General features: G+C 40.8%; 1 protein-coding gene across 10 annotated transcripts in view; it reads right to left on the reverse strand.

Annotated features, from left to right (window-relative positions):
* The window catches only part of PDE1C (phosphodiesterase 1C), a 290,962-nt gene that overhangs the window by 52,710 nt on the left and 214,639 nt on the right, over positions 1-23,613 (reverse strand). For all 10 annotated transcript variants that reach the window (XM_065665790.1, XM_065665788.1, XM_065665789.1 and 7 more), the window contains 7 exons: positions 16,489-16,602; positions 15,404-15,586; positions 14,269-14,335; positions 10,452-10,568; positions 9,222-9,362; positions 4,242-4,342; positions 1,943-2,071 (listed from right to left, as the gene is read on the reverse strand). In XM_065665790.1, coding sequence (XP_065521862.1) covers positions 1,943-2,071; positions 4,242-4,342; positions 9,222-9,362; positions 10,452-10,568; positions 14,269-14,335; positions 15,404-15,586; positions 16,489-16,602 — 852 coding nt within the window. The remainder of the gene's footprint in view (positions 1-1,942; positions 2,072-4,241; positions 4,343-9,221; positions 9,363-10,451; positions 10,569-14,268; positions 14,336-15,403; positions 15,587-16,488; positions 16,603-23,613) is intronic.

A 23,613-nucleotide genomic window follows, 5' to 3' on the forward strand; every position in this document is an offset into this window, starting at 1 on the left:
GAGAACACATTCCCTAACTAAATAACTGAATACCACAAAAGCAAAAAACCCCACACAGGCATATAGGATTGCAAAATCCACTGACCATCAGATTTTCTCTTACTAGTAATGAAAGAAAAGGAGTGAGAGCTCAGCTCATAAAGACACTTAAGAATTTGCTTTCCAAAACCCACCACTGGGGCCTTTTGCTGAGAGAGATTTATCAGGTATGTCTATAAAACATTAAAGTTACAATTGGACATGCTTTCATAGTTTCCCAAAGCATCCTTCAGCACTGAGCGTCCTATTTTTTGAGTGCCAGCGTGGGCAAACCTGGGCTTCTTGGTTTTACTTTCAGCACCTCAGATGCTGCAGAAGTCATCCAATGCTTCCAGTGCTATGGAATTTCAAACTGGCAGTCAAAAGCAAAAGCACACAAATATCACTGTTTTGGAATTAAAGCACATCCAGATAATAGCCTTTATTCTGCAGCTGCTGCTTGATCAGCAGCTACAAAATAATAAAGTCCTACTTGAGAGAGAACAAACCAGCAATCCAAACGTCTCAATATCTCTGCTTGGGCAGTTACAGTATTTCTTAAAGAGATGGGTTAATCTTCGACGCTTTGGGTCTAAGCATATTGCCTTAACAGAACACACATGTTGACACTACAGAATCAAAGAGAAATACCCAAAGCTAGCTGTGATTCAAGCAAAACCAGTTTCAAGCTGGAAGCAGACGATCTTCCTGCAGACAGTGTCTGTGCAACGAAGCATACTCAGCGAGCTGCTCCACTGTTCCTTGTAGACGCTGGCTCTAAGGCTGCTGTTTCTACTCAGTTGGTTCCTCCTGTTTTCCCCACCAACATAAAAAGAAGCAGTAATTCGCTGCCAATATTTGACAAGGCATTACCAGCTGTAGCTAAAAAAATAAATTAGGTTTTTAACACCTCTGTGCAGATTTTTTTTTCTTCCAAGTTCCTGCTTGCTGCCCACCAGGAGACTGCTTTCTATATTGGGGGATAGAATTTCTCAGGCCACTCCTCCACAACACTCACACTGATTGAAATCAGGCATGAAAGCTCCTGAGTTTTATTCCTGGTGCTCAGCTATGTGATCACATCACTGTCCACAAGTTGAAATACATAGGAAATTCAGGTTACACAGACTAGCAAGCAGAGCCTTCTCTGACCAGCTTGCTATAAGCCAGACCCCAGAGAAGGGCTCATTTCCCCACATTTATATTAAATTAAGACTGCTCAGCATTGTATCACGTTTAAGTGTATGCAGGAGGCACTGTACATTACATAAGATCCCACAAGTTGTTTTCCCTTCCATAAGAAAGACCACGGAGCAGGATTCTTCCTGTCTAGCACACTGTGCTATTTTTAAAGTACCACCCCCTGGAGTTCAAAAAACCCCATAAAAAAAACCAGAAAGCCCTCACTGGTTTGAACTGTCTGCTATTAGAAAGCAAATCATGGGCTGATTTTGGCACATAAATCATATGTTGCATTGAGGCTTATTTTAAATTACAGCTTCTTACATCACCTTGGCATATATAGCACACTGATTTAAGATCCTTGGACTAGATCCTTTTTTGCATGAAGCCCCACTTATAATTTCTAGGCAGGGAATGTCAAAGTAAATAAAGGTTATGGTTATGCTTCAGGATGAACAAACAGTGGACCAGCTCTACGCTCAGTTACAAATGAATGTGTGAAAAGGGTGCCTCTGTGACATTCAGAAATTAGATGGGACTTTGTACGTTATAATCCATTGTCACAAAGTCTAGTCTCACCACCAGAGGTGAAAGCTAAAAGCAGAAATAAGCAAGACAAACACCTTTCAAAGCGCTTTATCTTGTAGTAATAGAAATATTAATATGCAATATACAGTAATGCATACTGCCATCCAAACAAGGCAATAACAGCCTATGGCGATGCTTCAATGTTCATTTTTACCTCCAGTCATCTTTTGAGAGGTTAGATAAAATATTCATCTCTTCATCATCTTGCAAAAGACGATACGCTGCACTAACGTGGTGGTTTTCAAGCACGGACCGGTCGTTATATAGAATGGCCGAGTCTGACCTAGTATTTAAAAAAAAACATAGGAAAGGTTGTTTCTTCTCTGTCTAACGAGTCTCACATTCATAAGTTTTCCATTGATCAGCTGCAGAAATTAGTTCCATAGCACAGGTATGAGCATTTTAAGAGCGCTTGTAACACTTTGTTCACTGCTGGTATTCAGTAGAAGAAAATAAAGATCAAAATTCACTCAGAATCTATTTCCTCAGCTGAGACTCACCTGGACTCTTTGTTACGTACTTTAAAAAATATAAATGCTGAGAGCTGGGAGAGAGATATAAATCTAGAGTTGAATCATAAGGCTCTTTTTCAGCTCCTGTGTAGGTTGCTCTCATATTAAAGCCTGACTGCACCCAAGTAAGCAATTGAAAGATGTGTCCCAGTATTATTTCCAGAACAGCAAACTGCTGTAAGCAACATATAACTGAACTGCTTTTTGTCATCTGTGCACTAGACTATGCTGTCTGGTAGACAGTTCCCAGCAGGATAGAGTAAGACCAAAGATACTTTGGGCCTTATTTTAAGCACCAGGGCATAAATCTGAAATTGATGAATGGCTAAACTGATCTGAAACTCTGCTCTGTTCTCTACTCTGCACTAGTGAGTCCCACCCCTGCAGTCCTGATTCAGCTCTGGGACAACATCACAAGAGGGACATGGAGCTGTTGGAGTGAGTCCAGAGGAGGTCATGGAGATGCTGCGAGGGCTGGAGCAGCTCTGCTCTGGAGCCAGGCTGAGAGAGCTGGGCTGGGTCAGCCTGGAGAAGAGAAGGCTCCTTAAGGGGAGAACTTGTAACAGCATGCAAATACCTAAAGGGGGCCTACACGAAATCTGGAGAGGGACTTTTGACAAAGGCCTGTAGTGACAGGACGAAGCAGAATGGCTTTAACCTGGCAGGGGAGATTAAGATTAGACTTTAGGCAGAAATCCTTCCCTGTGAGGGTGCTGAGGCGCTGGCACAGGGTACCCAGAGAAGCTGTGGCTGCCCCATCCCTGGCAGTGTTCAAGGGCAGGTTGGACGGGGCTTGGAGCAACCTGCTCTAGGGGAAGGTGTCCCTGCCTGTGGCAGGGGGTTGGAACTGGATAAGCTTTAGGGTCACTTTACACCCTCTGATGTTCAGTGCTACAGAAATTAAATTACAACTGCCCTTCCTTGAATTCTTCTATAAGTATTTGAAAACATAGCAGATCCCTAATTCTTGCATGCATGAAGCTGTAAGAAGTGGACTGTGCCTTGGCCCAGAACAGAGACAGAAACATCTTTCTACATTCTCAAGCTTTCCTGAGCATATGTGTTATTTATCCTAGCAACCTTTATATATCCGTGATACACAGCATGATTCAGCTAACATACTCCAGACATCTAATTTAGGGTAAGATGCAATGCATCTTAGAAATGCCCAAGTGTGCAGCGTCAGTCAAGGACATCTAGACATTTTGTCATTGCTACCAGTACACTCACATTGTCAAAGGAATACACAAACTTTAGATGCCCAACTACCACTGCAATTAGAGACTTCCCAATCCTTGTACACTTTGGAATCTTGCTGTCATATTCAACTCCTCCACCTCTCTTCCACCAACCTAAAAGCCTAACAGAAGAAGCCAAGATCAAAAATGCACTGGTCCAGCCTAGCTTGTGATCAGCTCATTACTGTCAAGTAATTTACAAAGCTATAAAAAATGGTATCCCTGAACAGGCAATGGTAAGCATATCCCCTTGCTGCAGGTGTGGTTTTCCACTCAAGTAAAAATAGTATATGTGTAGTATTGGTGTTCACAGATATTGCTGACTTCTTGATTTATGCAGTTAATGCCTCAGTCTTCAAATTCAACAAGAAGTGTTGTATTACAGCATCTTCTCCAAATACCTTCCTCAAAGTACGTAACTCTGCAGAGCTATTTGCCTTTGGCAACTTTACACAGACATATTTTAAGACCTTCCTTTTTCCTGATTATAAATATAAAACAATGCTCAGGAAGCTAGAATACATGCATTCTATTTTAAATGGTTGAGCAGGAGAAAATGAAATGCAACGTAAGGACATGAACTTTCCTTCTGTAACACTTGAAAGTAAAAGCTCCTTCACTTTTCTAGGCAGCTGTGCTGTCATCCTCCAAAGTTTTCCCTCTCCATTTCCCAACCTTTCATCATGATTTACAGTGGCCTCACCGTGTCTGGATGTGAAAGTTGTTGGTGGTTCCAGTGTGTTCATAGTCATGGATGGCAGCCGCAAAGATCATAGCGAAGATCTCCAGTTCTGTCAGCCAGTGCTGAAAAGAGATTACAGAGCAATCAGATAAGCTGTCATTTTCCCAGGCATTAAGGCTTTTGTCTTTTAAGGCAAGTTATCCCCTGCTGACAGGCAATGCTGCACGTCACTGTCTTTCCCTGCAGCTTGCCAGCTGGTTTAAAGCAAACTTCTCTGGCTGATACACAAAAGCTGAACCAATGTTTTTCCTGAAGCTTCATCTAAATAAATTAAACTTCACGAGCTAATAGGGCTTAAGGCAGGGCAAAGGGAAATGTGCCTTTCTTAAAGAGCAATGTGTGAGGAAGAGAAAGCTCAAGAAAATCAGGGTTCTTCAAGTGGAACTTGACGATACATCTCTAAGTATGCACATAACCAACCGGGTATGTATTTTTGGCTCAGCTGACCTGGGTAGCAGAACCTCAAATATAGAAGAATGTCATTGATTTCCAGTGACTGAAAGTCTTCATCAGTCACTGAATCATGAGAACAGGGAGCACAACCACACAAGGTGTACTTCTTGTTATTTACCACTTATAGAAATATTTGAGAAAGCCCTGAGTTGATTTTTTCCCCCTAATTTCCTAATCAAAGCCTTATTTTATAATGTTTAAGTCTCTCTGACTTGATTTCTGCATGACGCATCAAGTATTTTATGTCTGGTTTTCCACTGGTAGCACACAAGGCGTGCTGTTAACATCAAGCGCATCAGAGACAAAGGCTTTAGATACTGTAGATGATGTAAATATTTGTATGAAATGCTTGAATGTATTACATTTATGCAAAACCTTTACCACGACAGCCAAATATTTTTGTAACAGCTCACTGTCAACCTGCAAACGTTTTGACAGACATTCATGTATGAACTGACTTTTAAAACACAGCAAAGGCAGTATGGTTTCATAAACCTATTCTAAACACCCACTATAGCTCAGGGACCACCACTGGTCTGCTAACCATGTGCAGGGGAAGCAGAGATAACTGTGGGGCTCTGCACACACCAACCTGGCCAGCTCTTCTCCTGTCTTTGACAGACATCTCTGCATAACCCATGAAGAATGACACCAGTCTCAATATTAAAAGTCTCCTACATTAAAGATGCAGTTTGAAAATACTGGGCCAGAAATACTTTGTACGATGCCACTGACCGTAATCAAGGAAGCTCTTGATTCAAGAGATGAAGAAATGAGCAGACAACAGAAACCAAACTATTTTCTCATTTCTACACAATTCGTCCAGGACCGGAATGGACAGTACTAGTGGTGGAGAAATCTGGGATGTTTTTGCTTTCAGGTGCAACTTGTGAACAAGGAATGCTTTATAGATGATGAAGGATGTGATTTCAGCTTTCAAGCACTAACTTCTGTTAACCGTAATGGGGGTTAAAAAAGGAACCAGGGTTTCCAGGCTACATGTTTAGACCTGGACCTCCATTCCTCAACCATGTTCTGCCATTTTAAAAAAGGAGAGAGTGCAAACGATAGAAAAAAATCAGGCAGAAGTGCTCAGAACAGGCAGAGCAAACCCACATTATGCATGCAGAACTACAATGGAACTCACCCAGCTAGTCTCCTGTACCCACTTCAGACCTCTGAGCATCATCTGACAAGTCCCACTCCAACATGGTCTCATCACCCAAGTCTTAAAGGGTCACTAAGGCAATGAGCTCTGTGTTTGAGGTCTCCTACCCTCATCTTTTAAGACACATACAGAAAAACTGCTAATTTGCATGCCCTATCAAAGCATCACTTGTTGAACAAGTTTGGGTAATGGAAGTAGGGTATAACACACCTGAGGAGAGGTATTAAATATCATAAGAGCATTTGAGGAAGACCACTCAGAATACGGCTTGGGATTATTACAGTTGTGAACTGTGGGCAATGAATCACTGTAAGTAGCATAAAGTCAAAATAGCCTTGCGAGTAACAGGAAGAGAACAGTAGGTAAACTGGAACCTTTTAGTTCCTTTTTTTCTGCTGCAGCCTTGCAAGGAAAAGTAAACAAAATGGCAAAAAGCCTGCAGAGAATGGACGCAATCTCCATCAAAGCAGTGATATTACCTTTCACTAGTCTGTGATGGACTTCATCTTGGGAACAGAGAGCTACTTTTAAAGAACAAAGCCATCAAGAACTATTGAGAAAGCAGCAGGATGCTGTTGAAGGTGAAAAGAGAATGGAAATGTGAATGTTTTTCATTTCTAAAAGGTTGACAAAACCAATCCAGAACAAAACTTGCAAACTTTCTGCCATGGTAGGGGGTGAGAGCTGGCAGGGAAGAAGGCAGGAAAGAACTAATATTGGCTTCCAGAGTGGAAACAAAAAAAGTGTACTGAGGCATGACTGCCTTGCACCCACGTACAATAAATATGAAGAATTAGCTACTAAGGCAAATCACTGGCATGTAAACAAAAGGATAAATGCATAGAGAAAGAAAAAGGAAGAGGAAAGAGCAGTGTTTCCAATGCTAACAAAACAAATGAATGCTTTTCCAAGAAATTGCTACAAAGACAGCAATAATCAGCTTGTTTTCTTCCCCAGACTTTATGGTCTTTTATTCCAAAGTAATTATCATTTTCAGAGCTCATGATGATCATAAGCTTATTAATCACAATAGTCTGGAGGAGAGGAGGATCTCACTTCCCTTTGGCACAAGCAGATGGTACAGAAGTCCTGTGCTTCTGCAGTTTTCCAGGTCTGCTGTGGGAAACAGTCTCCTGTCATTCTTGACAATATCAGTGAAAAGAAGTTTACCAATTGCACCTCATTTTCTGGATTGACAAAGCAATTGTATGGCAATTCCTAATAATTGTAAAGATTAATCAGAAAATAGTACTGAAGAAAGTAATAATCACAGCTGAACAACAGAGTTAAATAAAGGAAAGAATGAAATGAGCAAAAAGAGTGCCAGCTCTTAGAAGTTGCTCCTACACATCACGCTTGTATACCAACCCTCTAAGAGATAAATACCAGAGTAATTCCAAATTTGCTTTCAACATTATGTCTATGAGAGAACCCAAAATATTCTATTTCATATGGTAAGGTATAATGAATTCATTCCAAGTCATCATCCTGAGGAGGAAAAAAAACCCAGGAAAACTGAAGAGATTTCAGGCACTGAATATGATTAGAGGGAAAGAAGATTTAACTGAGGAAAGAAGAAACCTGGAATAAAACTGTTGAGAGAGCTTGGAAATAACAGGGAGCATGACAAAGACAAATGAACCATGTAAAGATAAACCAGGCAACTCTTTCTTCCCGTTGAGATTAGAATAAATTAACACTACACAGACTATTTAAATCTGAAAAGTAAAAGTGCTTTTTCCACATTGCAAACGACTTGTTAACAAGATAAATGAGGGTTTTTTTCTATTTTATTGTATGATTTTTTCACGTCTTTGCCTTCATCCCATTGAAGAATTAAACCAATGGCCCGAGCACTTCCTCTGAAACCTAAGTCTTGTGTTCCAGCATGTCCAAGTTCACTGAACGGATATTATGAAAGTGATGATCTAAACAACAAATATGTTAGAGTAAGGATACAATACTGATGTGAGCAAATTCTGGAAACAGGAGAGTGTCCCCTACCTTGCTTTACCATGGGGGAACCTACTATGCATGTTAGAAGGTGGCCCTGCTGTGAGTAGGAGGTCAGGAGTATTGACCTCTGGAGCTCATCTTCAGACTACATTGAATCTATGCACATTGAAATGGGTTGTATCCTGCAGGGGAGGCGGGGTGGAAACTAAGAAAAAGGGGGGGGGGGGGAGAGGAAGAGAAGAAAAAACAAAGATTAAAAATGAGTTCTAACAAGGGAAGCAAAGCTGAAACGTGACGGTTGCAGTGCAGTGTTGGGAGTCCCTTGCTCCTGATAGCAGGAGTGGTTTCTTATTGTGCTTCATTAGATCCTAAACAAATGCCACATACCGTTTGGCTTTTGAAACAATCAGTGCTTGAGATTATTCCTGAGAAAGAGCAGACAATTTGCTATATCCTCTGGAGTGCCACTCCAGCATAACAGTCTGCATGGGATTCCTTGTGAGTAGCTTATTACAGTAGAAATACTAAAGGGAAGGGCTCAGCTCAGGCAAATGATTCACTGAGTTCAGTGCCATGTGTAGATAGGCTCACACACATAAATGGTAGTTTCCCTCTACAGATGTCAGTTCAGCATATGCACATTCTCTGACCTCTGCACATATTTCAGAACATGGTTTCCTCTGAAACACAGAGGAAAAATATTTCAGATACATGAAGCAAGGAAGCATTTTAATGCTGAGGAGCTCTTATTCGTCACTTCAGGCATCACAACAGCAAGTGACTTGGAGAGGTGAGTGGATGCAGACAGTTACTGGAGATAGGTAATGCATGAGAGAAAAACTCCTAAGACGTATGCTGGGGAAGATAGGCTTGTGCATTTGCTGCCAGGTTGAGATAAGGCTGAAACACATTACAGAGAGAATGGAGGACAGCTATTTATCCATTTCTTGTGCTTGCTTCTCAGACATATTGGAGCCTGGGATACACACAACTGTTACTTTTTGCTTTGACCATCTTAAGCACTTGGCTTCTCTGACTGTCTTCAAAGTCTACAAAACACATTACAGTGCTGTAGTCCACATGCTGCAAAGCAGCATCACCCAGGAGATCTGTGGCAGAGTGAAAAACTGAGCTTGGGTTTATCATTCATCCTCTTTTAGATCACTGTTAAAAGAAGTACCAACATCTTCACCTTCCTTCTATTTCTAAAAAAGCCTAAATCTCTGCTTTCATTAGTACAGCCGTATCAAATGAAGTTTGTCTACGGTGCAAATGGTTTCTACTGGGGATAATCATAATCTCCTTACTGAGTAAAAACTGTTGTAATCTCATTATATATTCAGGGTGCCAACTCTTGTACTTACCGCTACGCCTGTCTTGAAAAGGAGGTAATGGACCGTCTGTGTCACATCTGCAGCGTGCATCAGGTTGTGGTAAGGATTTTTATGTTTGCTGTAGCCAACCTCCAAAGCTTCCACAAAGGACACCAGGGCAGAAATGGGGATCTGAGTAAAGCAATTAAACCCAAATGAATTAAAAACAAAAGAATCACCTTTAATGGCTAGCATTCAGAGGGCAGCATTTCGGTAAGAGGTCCCAAAGGCAGTTTGTACTTCACAAATAAATAACATGCTAAAATATCTGAAACAGGCATTCAAGAGAGGGTGAATCCAGGTTACTTCCTCAAACAGGCTTTCCCTTCCCTAATTACATTATGGATGACTCATCCCACATATAAGCACACACAAGTAAGTACACTACAAAATGCAGTCTGGAAAACACACACAGCATAAAAAGTAACAGAGAGCACTTGATTGATTGATTGCCCCTGGAGAAATATTTCTAATTAGGCTACAAGCATCTGTCTCTTCTCCCCAAACCCACTGGAATGTATCTCTGCTTTACTATGTGCATTCAAGATTTTCTAACGAAGCACATCATACAGCAAGTCTGAGATATTCTTAGTAAAGAGGACTATCATTTATCAGACCTCTGGCTTTTCACGGTGAAATCACAGAATTACAGGATCAATGAGGTTGGAAAAGACCTTTAACATCATCAATCCAACCGTTCCCCCAGCATCTCCAAGTCCATCACTAAACCATGTCACTAAGGGCCTCACCAACATGGTTTTGAACATTTTCAGGGATGGCGATTCCACCACTGCCCTGGGCAGCCTGTTCCAATGCCTGAGCACCCTTTTGGGAACACATTGTTCCTAATCTCCAATCTAAACCACCCCTGGTGCAGCTTGAGGCCAGTTCCTTTTGTCCTACCCACTTGTTGCTTGGGAGAAGAGACCTAAGAAGAACCATCCTATGCGCTTGCCATACTTTTGTGACTCCAAGAGTAGAACTGTGCATACTTGACTAAAGGCAATTCAGGACATTTCTAGAGAGGATACGCAGGTGCTGTCAGTTGGCAGCATGGGTTCTCCAGTTTCATCTCCCCAGACAGCAAATACCCTGAATGTTTGTATTTCCATACTATAAAGGGAGGATGCAGGTCTGAACATTTAACTTCTTCAAGCAGCAGTAGAGGGAAGTTGAACAGAATCTGAGATGGAAGAAGAGACCCATCTTCTAACTACTGACCTTGAAGCGGTTGATCAGATCATAGCGTGTGAGAAGTTCATAGAAAATGAATTTCAGTGCATGATCCCCACTGGCATCATTTAGTGCAAATACATCAAAGGACCACTTGTCTACATTCTGCAAGAGGGGGAAGAAAAGACAGTTAATATGGTCATCCCTTTTACAATGATAGGTTCATTTCTATCACTTTACATCTACAAATGGAGAATTAAAGAACCAGTGTAGAGTCTAATTTATTCATTGGCATTGTATGACTCATGTTTAAGAAGCTTTCTTTAAGAACACGTACGCTGTTTGTTTATTCTAAACACGGCAATTCTCCAGACCAGAATTTAAGCAGGAAAGGTTAAATCCCCAAATATTTAGTATCTTTCGTATCTGAAATACTGGGATGGCCCTATATGACTGATTTTACCCCCCCTATCCACATGCTCTGTCTGTGAAAAGGAGTATTATCTTTGAAGGAAACAGCAATAACAAAGATATGCTTTTTAATTAGATTAAAGCCTCTGGATTTTACTGTCCCTACAGAATTCTTATGACTTCGTATTGTGAGCAAAGCACTCCAGTGCTTTACTCCTGCTTGAAACAGAAGAAGGTGATACGTTTTTTTGCAGTTAAAAAAATACGACACCTGTATTTTTTAGCACTTACTGTTTAATCAACCGAAAGAATAAATAACTAGAAGAACTACCTTGCTGCACCCGAAGAGCAACTTAGATCCTTCTGATTCTAATATTAATCCTGAACTGTGATTATTGCAGCTTAAACTGGCCAAGGACAGCATGATCCTAATTTTCGTTATTTTTTTATTATTTTTTTTAAGATAAGTGATTCCATTTGGGCTTTCAGAAAACTACAGAGCAGGAGAAAATTACAGAAAGGTTACATGAAGTGCTAACAATGATATAAACCCCAACCTTTATAACAGAAGAGTAAACAGGTAATTCTAGTTGGGAAAGTTTCAGTCAGCTGTAAACGATATTTGAATGTTGCAGGGTGGTCAGTCAAGAGATTGAGGAGGGAAACCTCTCTTCCCAGATCATAAAGATGAAGTATAAGGTATACACCTTCTTGTAGAAGGCTGAGTTCAAATCTCAGCTCTTAGGGAAGGCTGTGGGAGATGACAGTACTCATTATCTCACAAGATAAAGCTCCTTGATCTCAGAATTGGATGTGCCTGAAACCCTACGAACCCTTCTCTCCTAACAACAAAGAGGAAAGGTGCAGAAGTTATAGCTACAAGAATGACTTACAGACCAACCACACAGCTGCATCTGGCACAGGACCAGATCTCAAACTCTCCTGCCTGCTGAGAGCTTTGATGTACTTCCCACAGGGATTTATCCAAATGACACTCCTTAAGCCACATATTAAAGATTGACATGTATACATGGAAGTTTCTTTCCACTTCCAAACTCTGTTGCAGGTTGCCTCCCATTTCCTTGTGGCACTTCCACCAAGAAAGAAGGACAACTACAGCTGCTCCCAGTGCAAGAAATAGGGTTTGGCTAGATGTAATGTTGAGTACTGTTAAGGATTAGAGTCCATCTAAAAATCTGCCATCTTTTATAAGCAATTCTAAAAATGCTAAATTACAATCATCTACTGAGCTCTTAAAGTCCAACCCACCTTTGTTGTTTGTTGTCATGGTCACGTTCCACATGTTCCAAATTAGGACCTGACTTCAAGTCAAATGCAAAGGACAGTGACATTTAACCACCTTGTGGCTCGTCACCCCCACATCAGCATAGCTACAGGCCTTCTTATGTTCTGAATTAGACCAGTGTATCCTGGTACCGGCTCTCTTCATGATGGGCTGATTGTGATAACCTTGCTACTTGCATACTGTTGATTACATAGAGCTGAGTTTTCATCTTGTGGTAGTCCACAGAGAGACTAATTAGTGAGGAAATATCAAGGATGCTGAAGGTGTAGCTCTGCTTTCATCTATCCCAGTAAATCACTAGCTTGCAGAGCAGTTGGTATTACAAGCTGTGTGGAACCACACACTGAAGGCAGGGTCAAGCTTCCCCAGAGATGATTTGTGGCCCAAGTTACAGAAGAGCAATCATAAATTGCAGCTTTTCAATACTTTCAGTGGGTGTTGGAGAGGAAAAACAACCAAAACAAAAAGTTCCACCAAGAAAACATGTTTTAAAGCCCTTGAACAAACTTAGAAAATGATCAAGAAAAACAATGTCCAAAGCATTCACTCGGTCAATTGTATTTTCCTGGGTTTTGAGTGTTTTTATATTGTAATCACTTAGTCAGTAAAGCAAATTAATTTAACACTTGCATGTATATAATAATTTACTTTTTGGTCACATGGCATTGAAAATAACATCTCAACTATGTTGAAATTTAATTCACTGTAAGGCAGTAGTGTTTTGTGGGAAAAAAGTGGTCTTTTTTACTTGATGTACTTTCCCTGTAGCTAATGCTGTGCTCTTGCAGCAGATAAAATTTACCAAATAGTGAGATTGAAGAACAATATATCAGGATCGTTCATTTGCACAAAATAATGTAACCATATAATAACACATAATACATGCAAAGTTTCACAATAGATCTATTTTACTGAGGGAGAAATCCTTGCTCTTGTCGAGTAAACAGAAGTTTTGCTATTGACAATAATGACAGCAGCATTTTACCCTGAGTAACTAGGGGGAAAAATCCTCTTAACAGAAGCATGACAGTGTCACAGATGGCTCAGAGGCCTGCAGCAACACCAATTATGCTTTGAAAATTTGTAGATTTTATGACCTTAAAAAAGATTTTAACACAGAATTGACCCCGATACTGGGGGCAGATCTAAAGGGATGCAGAACTTCATAGATGTCTTGTGATGGAGGAGAAAAACTGGAAGGCGTGACATTGCTGTAGCCACAGATAAACAGACACTGCCAGTGATTACAGGTTCTGAGTTCATTACCTGTATATTAGCTAGCCCAGAAAATATTGCAGTGATCGCATGGGCATCAGAAAAGGCTGAAAAATCCACTTCTAAAGTAACTATTTCAACAGCTAGTTAATGTGAAGTTCTGTCTGTATCACTACAGTGCTTAACAGCATATCACCACAACTTACTGGGTAAATCAACATATTCATTCAAACATGTCTGTATGAATTGTATGTACGGCCATTAGTCAAATGACAGACCAGGCTGATTGCCCCACTGTATCACCTTTTTCTACCATTGCATGGCATGCTTGAACCACATACAACATGTAGTCTGCAAAACAACTGTGTAGGAAGCTGGTTGCTAACTAATGTTAGTTTGGTAATTCCTGCCTAAAGCAAGAACCTTGCAATTGTCCCATGGATTAAATCTTTCTTCTTTTCTTTTTCTTTCAGACTATTTCTGACTAATCAGTGTTCCCCTGAAAGTCATAAAAAGATCATTATTCCTAAACTGATTGTCACCTTGAAGACCTAAAACTGATCAATGCGAGAAATTCCTTTCTTTCACAGCAACTTATCCTTTTCTACCTCTCTCCACCGATGTTTTCCTTCTTCCCTGGGGGAGGTTGTGATTGATTCCAGCACATCATGAAGACCTCAGTTTAATCACTGTAATCTAGGACAGAGCTGTAACCTTCACAACCTGATAATGGCCACAGCCTTGAACTCTATTCTTTCCTTTATTGAAAGGATATTCCCTTAAGCCAGTAAATGATTAATGTATGTGAACTAAACTAAATGTCAAAGAGAAGGAAAGAGCAAGTAGTAAGACCCCCTTACCAAGTCAAATATTGCAGTTACCTTGATGCTTTGTACAGAACCACCACCCCCAACACCTTTTTACTTGGATTACCTTTAGCACTCCAATTACAGCTGGTGGGTAGCTCAAACCAACCATATTTGAAGTCCGTCTGTACATTCTGCCAAGATAAGACAGATAAGGTAATACATAAATAGAATTAAACAAAACAAGACAACCAACCAAACAAACCCAATAAAGCAACACACCATTACAGGAGACCTATTTAGCCCAGGAAACCCTAACTGCAATTTGGGGGGTGGATTTATTCCTCCTTCTTCCTAACTTGCTATTATATAGTTCCTAACTGACTTCTATACTCTCTATGTCATTCTTTTTGTATAGCCTACCCTAAGACTCTACATTCCCTGGTATCTCATAGCTTGGTTACCTGACAGGACATCACAGAGAGTCTGCCAAAATCAGGTCTTCATCAGAGGGAAAGGCTATACTCAAACAATATGTTCCCCATTTGCTGCAGATGACTATACTGCTCTTTCAGCTCCTTTGGTCCTTGCTGATCCATATGTGAGCTAATTCTGAACATACTTCAGAAACCATTTGTTGTCTGCAATGAATCAACTCCAGTTCAGCACAGCTGTTACTGTTGTCTGAGTTTAAGATTGGTATAAAATTGTTTGGGTGTTCACCATGTGTGTGTATAAGAGGGAGGAAAAGAGAGAAAGAATAAGGCAATAATAAACATCTGCAACCATCCTAAACAAAGTACTGAGCATGTAGCCGCTTTTAAACTTGTTTTCAGGCCACGCTGTTTTTAACAGGCATGGTGAATACAGAATACCATCATAGCTAAAATGCCTTCTCACAGGACACCCTTTCTTGCACTTAAGAAATGTAGAACTAAAAGATGATGAAAAGTTCTCTTCTCCCATCTGAGATCCTGTGTGAAGTCCTCCTCCAATTCCCCCACCACCATCCTTTTTTTTTTCTGTGCTCTGCACTCAGACCTGAAAAAAGTCATCCTTCTTTGGAGAATTAAATTCACCCATTCCCCAAATTACGGATTTCACCCCCTCCTCTGGTGCAAATCACAACAGAGAAGAATGAGAGAACTCAGTGGGTTTTCTGAAATCCTCCCTGAGCTCCAGAGTTTTCACATCACTCATGGTCTACAGTTCATTCCAGTAATACTAAGCTACTAGAACAACGTAATTACATGCTCCTTCACCTTTCCACAAATATCCCAGCTTGTACTGCATGGACAATACTCCTGAACCGGGGTTTTTCCTCTGTCCTTTTGAGCATCATCCCCATTTGCCGCGTGAAGGTAGAAGCCAACCAGTCCCGGACCTCTGACGGTACAGAGTCAGACTGGATGTCACTGAGTTCATCTTCTGTGTCCAGTAAACGCCTAGAAAGGGGAGGAAAAAGATGGGTAAACAGACTCCCTTGGAGAACACTGCAACATTATTAATGAAAAAGAAACTCATATATATTCTAATTAAAGCAGTTGTGAAAAGTCTTTGGCTCGTCAGCCCTAATGGAATACAAATCGTACAACAGGTTTGCAACAGGTTGTTTATTCTCTTGTATAGTTAAATGTCAGACTATGAAACTCATTATTGGGCCAACAAACAAGTATCAGTCTTCTGAAGCACAACTACATCATCATCCACTGACTTCTCGTCTTCAGCTTGTCAATATTCCTGACCTTTCTGCCCTTCAGAGCTCATTTACAGTCATGTCTATCTTCCCAATTAATATCATACAGTCCTCTCTCATTCTGATCATCTCAGGTAACTCTACAAGTTCATTTAGCATATAACAGAGAGGGGAACTGTTCTCCGACATCTTATCAGTCTACCTCTATCATGACCTTCTTTTTTTAATTTCAAAGATTTGACACAAGTGAAAAGATTTGGAACTAGATGATCATAAGGTCCTTTCCAAACCAAACTGTTCTGTGATTCTATGATTTAACACTATTCAAAAGGAACAGAGAAGTAGGAATTTAGAAACTTTCCAGAAAAGTGGGACACAATTATTATGAAAACATTTCTCCAAGAGAATGTATATGAAATGTATGATTGTTTTTTATCTCCTCCCCTGCCACAGGAAACTTAAAGAAGCTTTTAGACCAAAGATTAAAGATCTGCTTTACACAGAATACAATATTATAATGATTAAAAACATCATGCCTGGGAGTAATAAATCTTGGCTAAACCAACTCTTCCAGATAATGTATAAATTACAATTTTGTGCTGTTGGTAGATATAGATATAAGAAGAGTGCTGATGTCTGTACTTAACTCACCTAGTTTCATCAATGTATACTGACTCAAGAACAGTCGCAGCATACTCCAAGTTTTTCTTTAGGTCTACAACTGAAGCTTCCCCTCTCTCTAGCTGCTTTACCAAAGACCGCAACCTAGAGAAAAGAAAAACAAAAATCTGATTAGTCCAAAGAGAAACAGGTTTGTGAGTGTCAGTTCAAAACTGGATCTATCATGAGACCTAGCATACATGATTTTGTTCAGCCTAGAGAAAAGAAGGCTCAGGGAAGACCTTATCATTGTGTTGCAGTATTTAAAGTGGCTACAAAGAAGATGGAGACTCCCTTTCTACAAGTAGTCACATAGAAAAGACAGTGGGTAATAGGCACAGGTTATTCCCAAGGAGATTCCATTTGGACAATAAAGAAAAATCTTTCAAAATGAAAACAATCTGCCATTGGAATAATCTCCCCAGGGAAGTGGTGGATTCCCCAACCTTGGCCATGTTTAGAATAGGGCTGGGCAGGGTGCTGGAGTATCTAGTCTAAGTCATGCTTTTGCCAAGAAAGGTTGGACCAGATGATCCTCGAGGTCTCTTCCAACCTGGCATTCTATGATTCTATGACTGCCAGGTGAAAACTTTTGGAAGCTCATGAGATTCTTTAAGCCATATACAATAAATCAGTAAAACCCCCTTTTCAAAGATCAGTCACAATGATACAAGGCAAGCATGACATTATATTTAGGGTCAAATAAGTCAGTGAGTTACGACTGTCCCCTACTCATACCGACGGAAGTTAGAATAGAAATCACTTGGCATTTAACAGAGGAGCTAAGGGAAGGAAATTTCACTCCAACCATAAGAAAGGAAGTAACTTCTTTAGTATCTGTTGGCAAATATCCATTTATAAGGATAGGTGTACACATACATGAAATCATAGTGCAGTATATTTAGAAATACTGTCGCAGAAATACAATACAAGGTCAGGAAATGCTGTGATTTTCCTTAGATCAAGCGGTCATCCTTAGGCTACCCCATATATACTAAACAGAATTCACAGAAGTTTGTTATCAGGTTATTATCAGGGATGGGGGGAACAGACTCTGAAAACAAAGACGTTTCTTGTGTCACACAGAATTAATATATTAATGCAATTTTCTTTCGTCTCCTCCTCTCCTTCACTCAACTGTCTGTGGCAAATTAGAAAAACAAAAAAGGGAAGAGAGAGGAGATGAGAATGCAAAAGCAAGAAGTAAAATCTAAATATTTTAAACAATCCAAGAATATCCATGCTTACAATCAGAAGATGGACATTATCATTCCTTTGAAAGGACAATGGGATAAAGATTTGACATGTCAAAAGTTTTTTGTGAATATCTTCATCCTTGTTAAGCAGCAGTTAACTAAACATTAAAATACATATTTAGCAGTGCAGCAGAAATCACAAGTTGTTACTTTGTCCTATTCAAGATGAAAAAACGTAGACGGGTAGTCATGTCACATAAAATCTGTCTTCTACTTAGAGGACGACTCTTCCTCAGCTTATTCTACATTCCAGGGAGAAAAATACCTTTTCCACAAGGTAATTCAGAGCTAGAGCCCAATATAGAGCTCTGCTCTCACTTTATTTACCATAGTTAGAGCCCAACCTCCTAGAACAGACATATGCAAGTTCTTAAAATCAAGCATCTGTATTCCCTCGCTACCACAATGTCCCTGTGGCATCAGTGCCTTCTAGGGAAATGAAGTCTCCATGGGGCTGTATTTCACGGCAGAGCTGAGGAGCAGTCAGTCTGCCTGATGAACTGCACCTACAGTTCTTTCCAGCTGGGTAACCTTCCTCCTCCTTTCCCCATATAAACAGTGAGGCTGTGGAGAACAAAGATCATATGAAATATTGACTGGTCCTCTGGCCAGCTCACATAAACTCCACTTCTACTGATAGTGGTACTGCTGATACAAAGCTACATATATAGCTTTACAAAGAAGCTTTAGCATGAAGTGGACCCTCCATCTCTTGGAGGATTAACTCATCCACTTGCCAGCAGCCAAAAACCCAAAGTAGTGTTCAAATTCATGCCTAATGTGGGAATGAAGATGGAAAGGTCAGTGATGAACAACTGTAGTGAATGCAACTCTTCTCATTTTTGAAAGCCAGGTGGAGAGCACTCAACTACGCCAGCACGTTTCCCTCCAATCCTGGAACCCAGCTTGGGTAATCCACGGAGCAACCTCAGCCCCACGGAAGAAGGAACATGGCTCGGTACTCCCATACCCCTCTTCTGTGTAACTGCACCATCAGGTGTGAGCAGCAACATGTTGTGTTTGATGAGCAGAGCTAGGAAAGGTGCTCCCCCACCTTTCAGCTTGATTCTATCCTCAGGCAGCACAAGCAGAAGATGAATTCCCTAGAGCTAAACCACTGATCCCTCCTAACCATTCCCAGCTTTTCATACCAATGCAGGAGGGAAAGAAGAGACAAAACCAAAACGATTTTCATACCCAAACATTAGTTCATATGCCTCTGTCTTCTTTCATCTCATGTATGGGGAGTTCATAGGCGTGACCTCTTAACCAGTTACCAGAAACATAAACCACAGGAGTCAATACTGCAGGAGGAACATTATTGTTGGCTCTTCCTGACTCTTATTTCATTGATTTAAGTACCCGGCAGCTCTGTGCCACAAGTCATTCAAAATTCACGTTCAATAATAGCACAGTGAGTAATGGTTGCTTCATGGCACCAACATTCATCATCAGAGATTATGCAGAGTACTGCGTGCATCAATCATTTGGAAAAACAGAAGTGCAGTTGTTATAATAAAACCTTGTCACACGATCAGCCGCTTTCATGTGAAAAAAAATTACACTGTCTTTGTCTTACCATCCATTATCTACAACTATTTCTGATTCATTGAGTCACAGCAGCTGCTGCCAGTTACCTTTACTAAATAAGAGCCTGGTGATAGTTTGCCTTTAATGCATTCCATGTACCCCTGGGTTTTTCTGAGTAGTCCTAAATGCAATCACAAAGTTAAGGCCAGGCTGTCCCACTGAAGGGCATCTAGGCAGATTTATTTGCTGAAAAACTCTGTTTCAGGGTGGATGAAGTAATTCTGGAATTCAATCAAATTCACCAAACTGTTCTGACTGAAATAAAACCATTACCAGAAACCTTTAACTTGTTTTATTTTTAGGAGCTTGTGTTAAAGCCATGGAAGCACATGGCAAGATGCTGACTTCCTATGTTTACCCTATAGACTAGTCATTGCAGCGGGGTCCCATGTAGCGCTTCACAGGAAAATGCTGAGTCTGTCGAGCTGCTAAAAGGAATACACTGATATAATTATCATCATCAATTTAAGGAGCACAGTTCATCATTTACTTTGCTTTTACTGGGATTGTTTTGTATGAACAAAACGGGTTTTTCAAGCAAAGCATGTTTTGTTCTGATTTTAAAAGTTCATTATAGACTGATCAAAACCTACATTTTCACTCCACTTTTTTATTTCCTTTTCCTTCCAAAGTCAGAACTAAAAATTCAGAGAGATCTACCAGACCTCGTTCCACTGAAGCCCATGGAGTCAGTTGTAGGAGAAGCATCCACTGCCTGTGCATAAGGAGATTCCAGGCCAGAAGGGAACTGGAAGAGAGTTAACCTTTTCTGGGAGGTTGACCTAAGGTGGGAGAATTAACCACTTCTAATATTAAGCTGCTTAAGACCACGGCACATGCCACGAGTGAGCCAGGCTGTAGGTCAGCCAGAAGTTTCTCAGATTACGGTCATCAGTACAGCAGTGACAAAGAATGGGTTAGTCACACAATGTTAGCTCTAAATCTAGCTGTTTAATTATATTAAGACACAGCTAATGCCTTTCTTAATAAGATTTCCAAGGGAAGCTATTCCTCCAGTCTGCAAATTCTCTGTGAGCATGTGCCAAATATAATGGAAAAGGTCTGAGAGCTTTTGTTCAACTCAGTTATTTCATGTTTTAGCCCTCAGAATAATCCCCTAACTACCTAAAGGAAAATCCCAGTCCTGAGCAATGCTATGCATTTTAGCTTTTGCTGACCCAACAGGGAGCTCAAGTAGGTGTAAAATCTTGGAAACGGGCCCATTCCAGAATACAGCCTCCTACACTGCCCTTCCAAGGAAAAGATCTGCATGCACCCACCATAAAACCTGGTGGATTTATGGGTTTTATACTCCCTATCCCTGGGAGTATCTGCAATTTATCCCACTGAATTCAGCAGAGCAATGCATCTGTGTAAAGCAGGAGGGCTGGGTCCTCAGTGAAGGTGAGAGGTTATCCAAAGCTTTTCCACAGCCCCACTCCTGCTTTTTTTAATGTTTTCCTAAAGGACTTGCTACCATAAAATCCAGGAAGATAGAAAGCAAGTGACTAGAAACTGGGCCACTGTCCTCAGTCCATGAGAGATACACAGCTCAAAGACCCAAAGCCACTCTAGATCCAAACTGAGTAACAGGGAAAAGTGAGGCTCTTTTCTTGAAATGTACAATTTCTGAGTAACTGCTCCAAGCACTGTCCTCTCTGTTATAAATAAAACAATATCTGTGTACAAGTATTTATCTCCTTAGCCAGAGGGCTTGCTTTTATGCTGTTGATATCACTGCAGAGATTAACACCACCACGGTCTGGATACCAGTCAGCTTCTATTACCATGCAAAGCACATATCTGAATACTTGAGGCAAGTTCCTTCAACCAGTGTGAAGTGTGCAAAGCTGTGTGACTGGTCTCTGTGCCTCTTTTCAAAGCTTTATGACTGTGATTCACCACACATTTTCAACCACACAACTCAGTCTTTGGCTTTAAACTGACAGAGGGGAGATTTGGATTAGACATTAGGAAGAAGTTCTTCCCTGTGAGGGTGCTGAGGCGCTGGCACAGGGTGCCCAGAGAAGCTGTGGCTGCCCCATCCCTGGCAGTGCTCAAGGTCAGGTTGGACACAGGGGCTTGGAGCAACCTGCTCTAGTGGAAGGTGTCCCTGCCCATGGCAGGGGGTTGGAGCTGGATGAGTTTTAAGATCCCTTCCAACCCAAACCATTCTAGGATTCTAGGATTGGGCCATCTGAGGAAAAAAGCTACTCTGAAAGCACATTAAAAACATCACTACAAATGATCCAGGATGGAATATTTATCCCTGTTTTACTCTTGATATTAACACCTCAGCAGCTGGATATTGACTGCTGAACCTGATTAACATGTTGTTTCAACCACAATAACCTACCACCTGCCAGGTGAGGTTTGTAGAAAGCAGAGAGATTTTTATTATAGCTGGGAAAAGAGGGCAAGCTGTTGAGCACAACCCTGCTAGAGCTGGTCAAGGACTCTCTTGAGGCAATGTTCTTTCATCAATTGTCACTGATTCCTTGAGCTCAAAAGCCATTCACAAGCCTCCGTTATGTCTGATACAAGATTCACCGCCCACAAAGCAAAAGCCCTCATCAGAGAGGGGAACCCTGGGATGAAGTGACTGCCGCCTGGTCCCTTCTAACACATACTGAAATTGGACATCCCAGAGCTCAGGTGATAGACTGAGGGAATCATCTTTGGTAAGTCAGGCCCTAAAGAACAGCTCATCGAGAGAAAGGACTTGTACCCTTGATAGAAAATCCTCATGAGCGGATTATTATTGTTATATTATTACTATTATTGTGAGTTATTATATATTATTATTGTGAGTTCAAAAGTTTGCCATTATGCAAACCTTCCTCCTGCCTGAGGAGGAGGAGCAGAAGGTAGACGTGGTCCACACCACACCAAAAAAATATTTTTGATTCATCTTTCTGCGAAACATGAACATGTTCTGAAAGAACTTTAAGAGATCTGAGCAGCATTAGAGCATCTCCCACCATTGCTAGTAGTGACACAGCTAGCTAAAATGAGTGGCTTCCAGCAACCCCAGAAAAGATGCGTCATTCGTATTTCATTTCACAGACATACGTAGTTCATACACATAAATAAAGGAAACCTTTTCATAACACTAAATCATTCCACACTTACAGCTATACATGAGAATGTCCCTTCTCAACTCTTCTGTGAGAGTTTTACTGATGTACCAGGTTGTACCAATGTAAGAACATATGGTAAAAGAAAGTGCTGTACAGAGAACCAAAGGTTATCAATGCCTGACAAAAACAGGTGTATGCAGTAACAAAACATCAGGAGTCGTATCCTGACTGCTGGTTTGCTGTCCCAGGAGAGAATCTGTTCATGTTATTCTTTAACTTTCCAAAGCTTTGTAATCAACTTTTCCTTAGGCAGACCATATCCCATTGCAGTCAGTGTAATTCTGACACTGCAGTCCATGAGCAAACATTTTGGGGTTCCCTATAAATATAAAGGATCCTGTAATACAGTCTGTAAGAAATCAGGCTTGCTATTGCCTCTCCCTGTTCTTGTGAAGTAACTTCGTGCTGTTCAGTACTTCAGTCTCAAATGTCACCCACTTTCAATGGGGATAATTGTAAAAGCTTGTTGTAGCTGCATGTTGGATAAGAATGCAAGCTGCTACATCCACATAAGAAACCATTTCTAATAATCCTGCCTTTATTAATGCTTAGAGACACAAAATTCTCCCCAAATACTGCCAGCAGTAATTTCAGTATGGGACACTATTCACAGTCCTGTTCATCACAGAGGTTCATGAGTGAAAACTGGCACACAATGAGATTCACCCCAGCTACAATGAGGTCCTTCATGAGTTTTCTGCAAGCAAAAAGAACATCATTACTATTAGACACCAGTGAGGAACACCTTCAGCTTCAGCAAATCTGTCACTATGGCCCTGTGGGCATGAGTAAGAGGTACCTTCTGCTATCACTCTGTGTTTATGTGGCTTTTGTTAAGTCAAGTTACCCTCATGTAAAGAAAACGCACGAGAATGTTTTCAAAGACAGCTCATTTGTGATAACATTCTTGAACATTCCAGCCAGCTGAAACAGCTTAAAAATTATCAAAAGAAATAAATCAACCAGAAACAACAATCAGAAATAGACCTGACTGCATAAATGCCAGCTTCAGTTTACACACAGAATAATTCCAAGAGATGTTCCTACTGGCTGGAAAGACAAACTGAGCTGAAAGACAACCCCCTGCCTTCTGATCTAGGGTATATTGCCCTTCTCTGGAAAACCATCAT

Source organism: Lathamus discolor, chromosome 2 (genome assembly GCF_037157495.1).
Source record: "Lathamus discolor isolate bLatDis1 chromosome 2, bLatDis1.hap1, whole genome shotgun sequence".
Classification (NCBI taxonomy): Eukaryota; Metazoa; Chordata; class Aves; order Psittaciformes; family Psittacidae; genus Lathamus; species Lathamus discolor.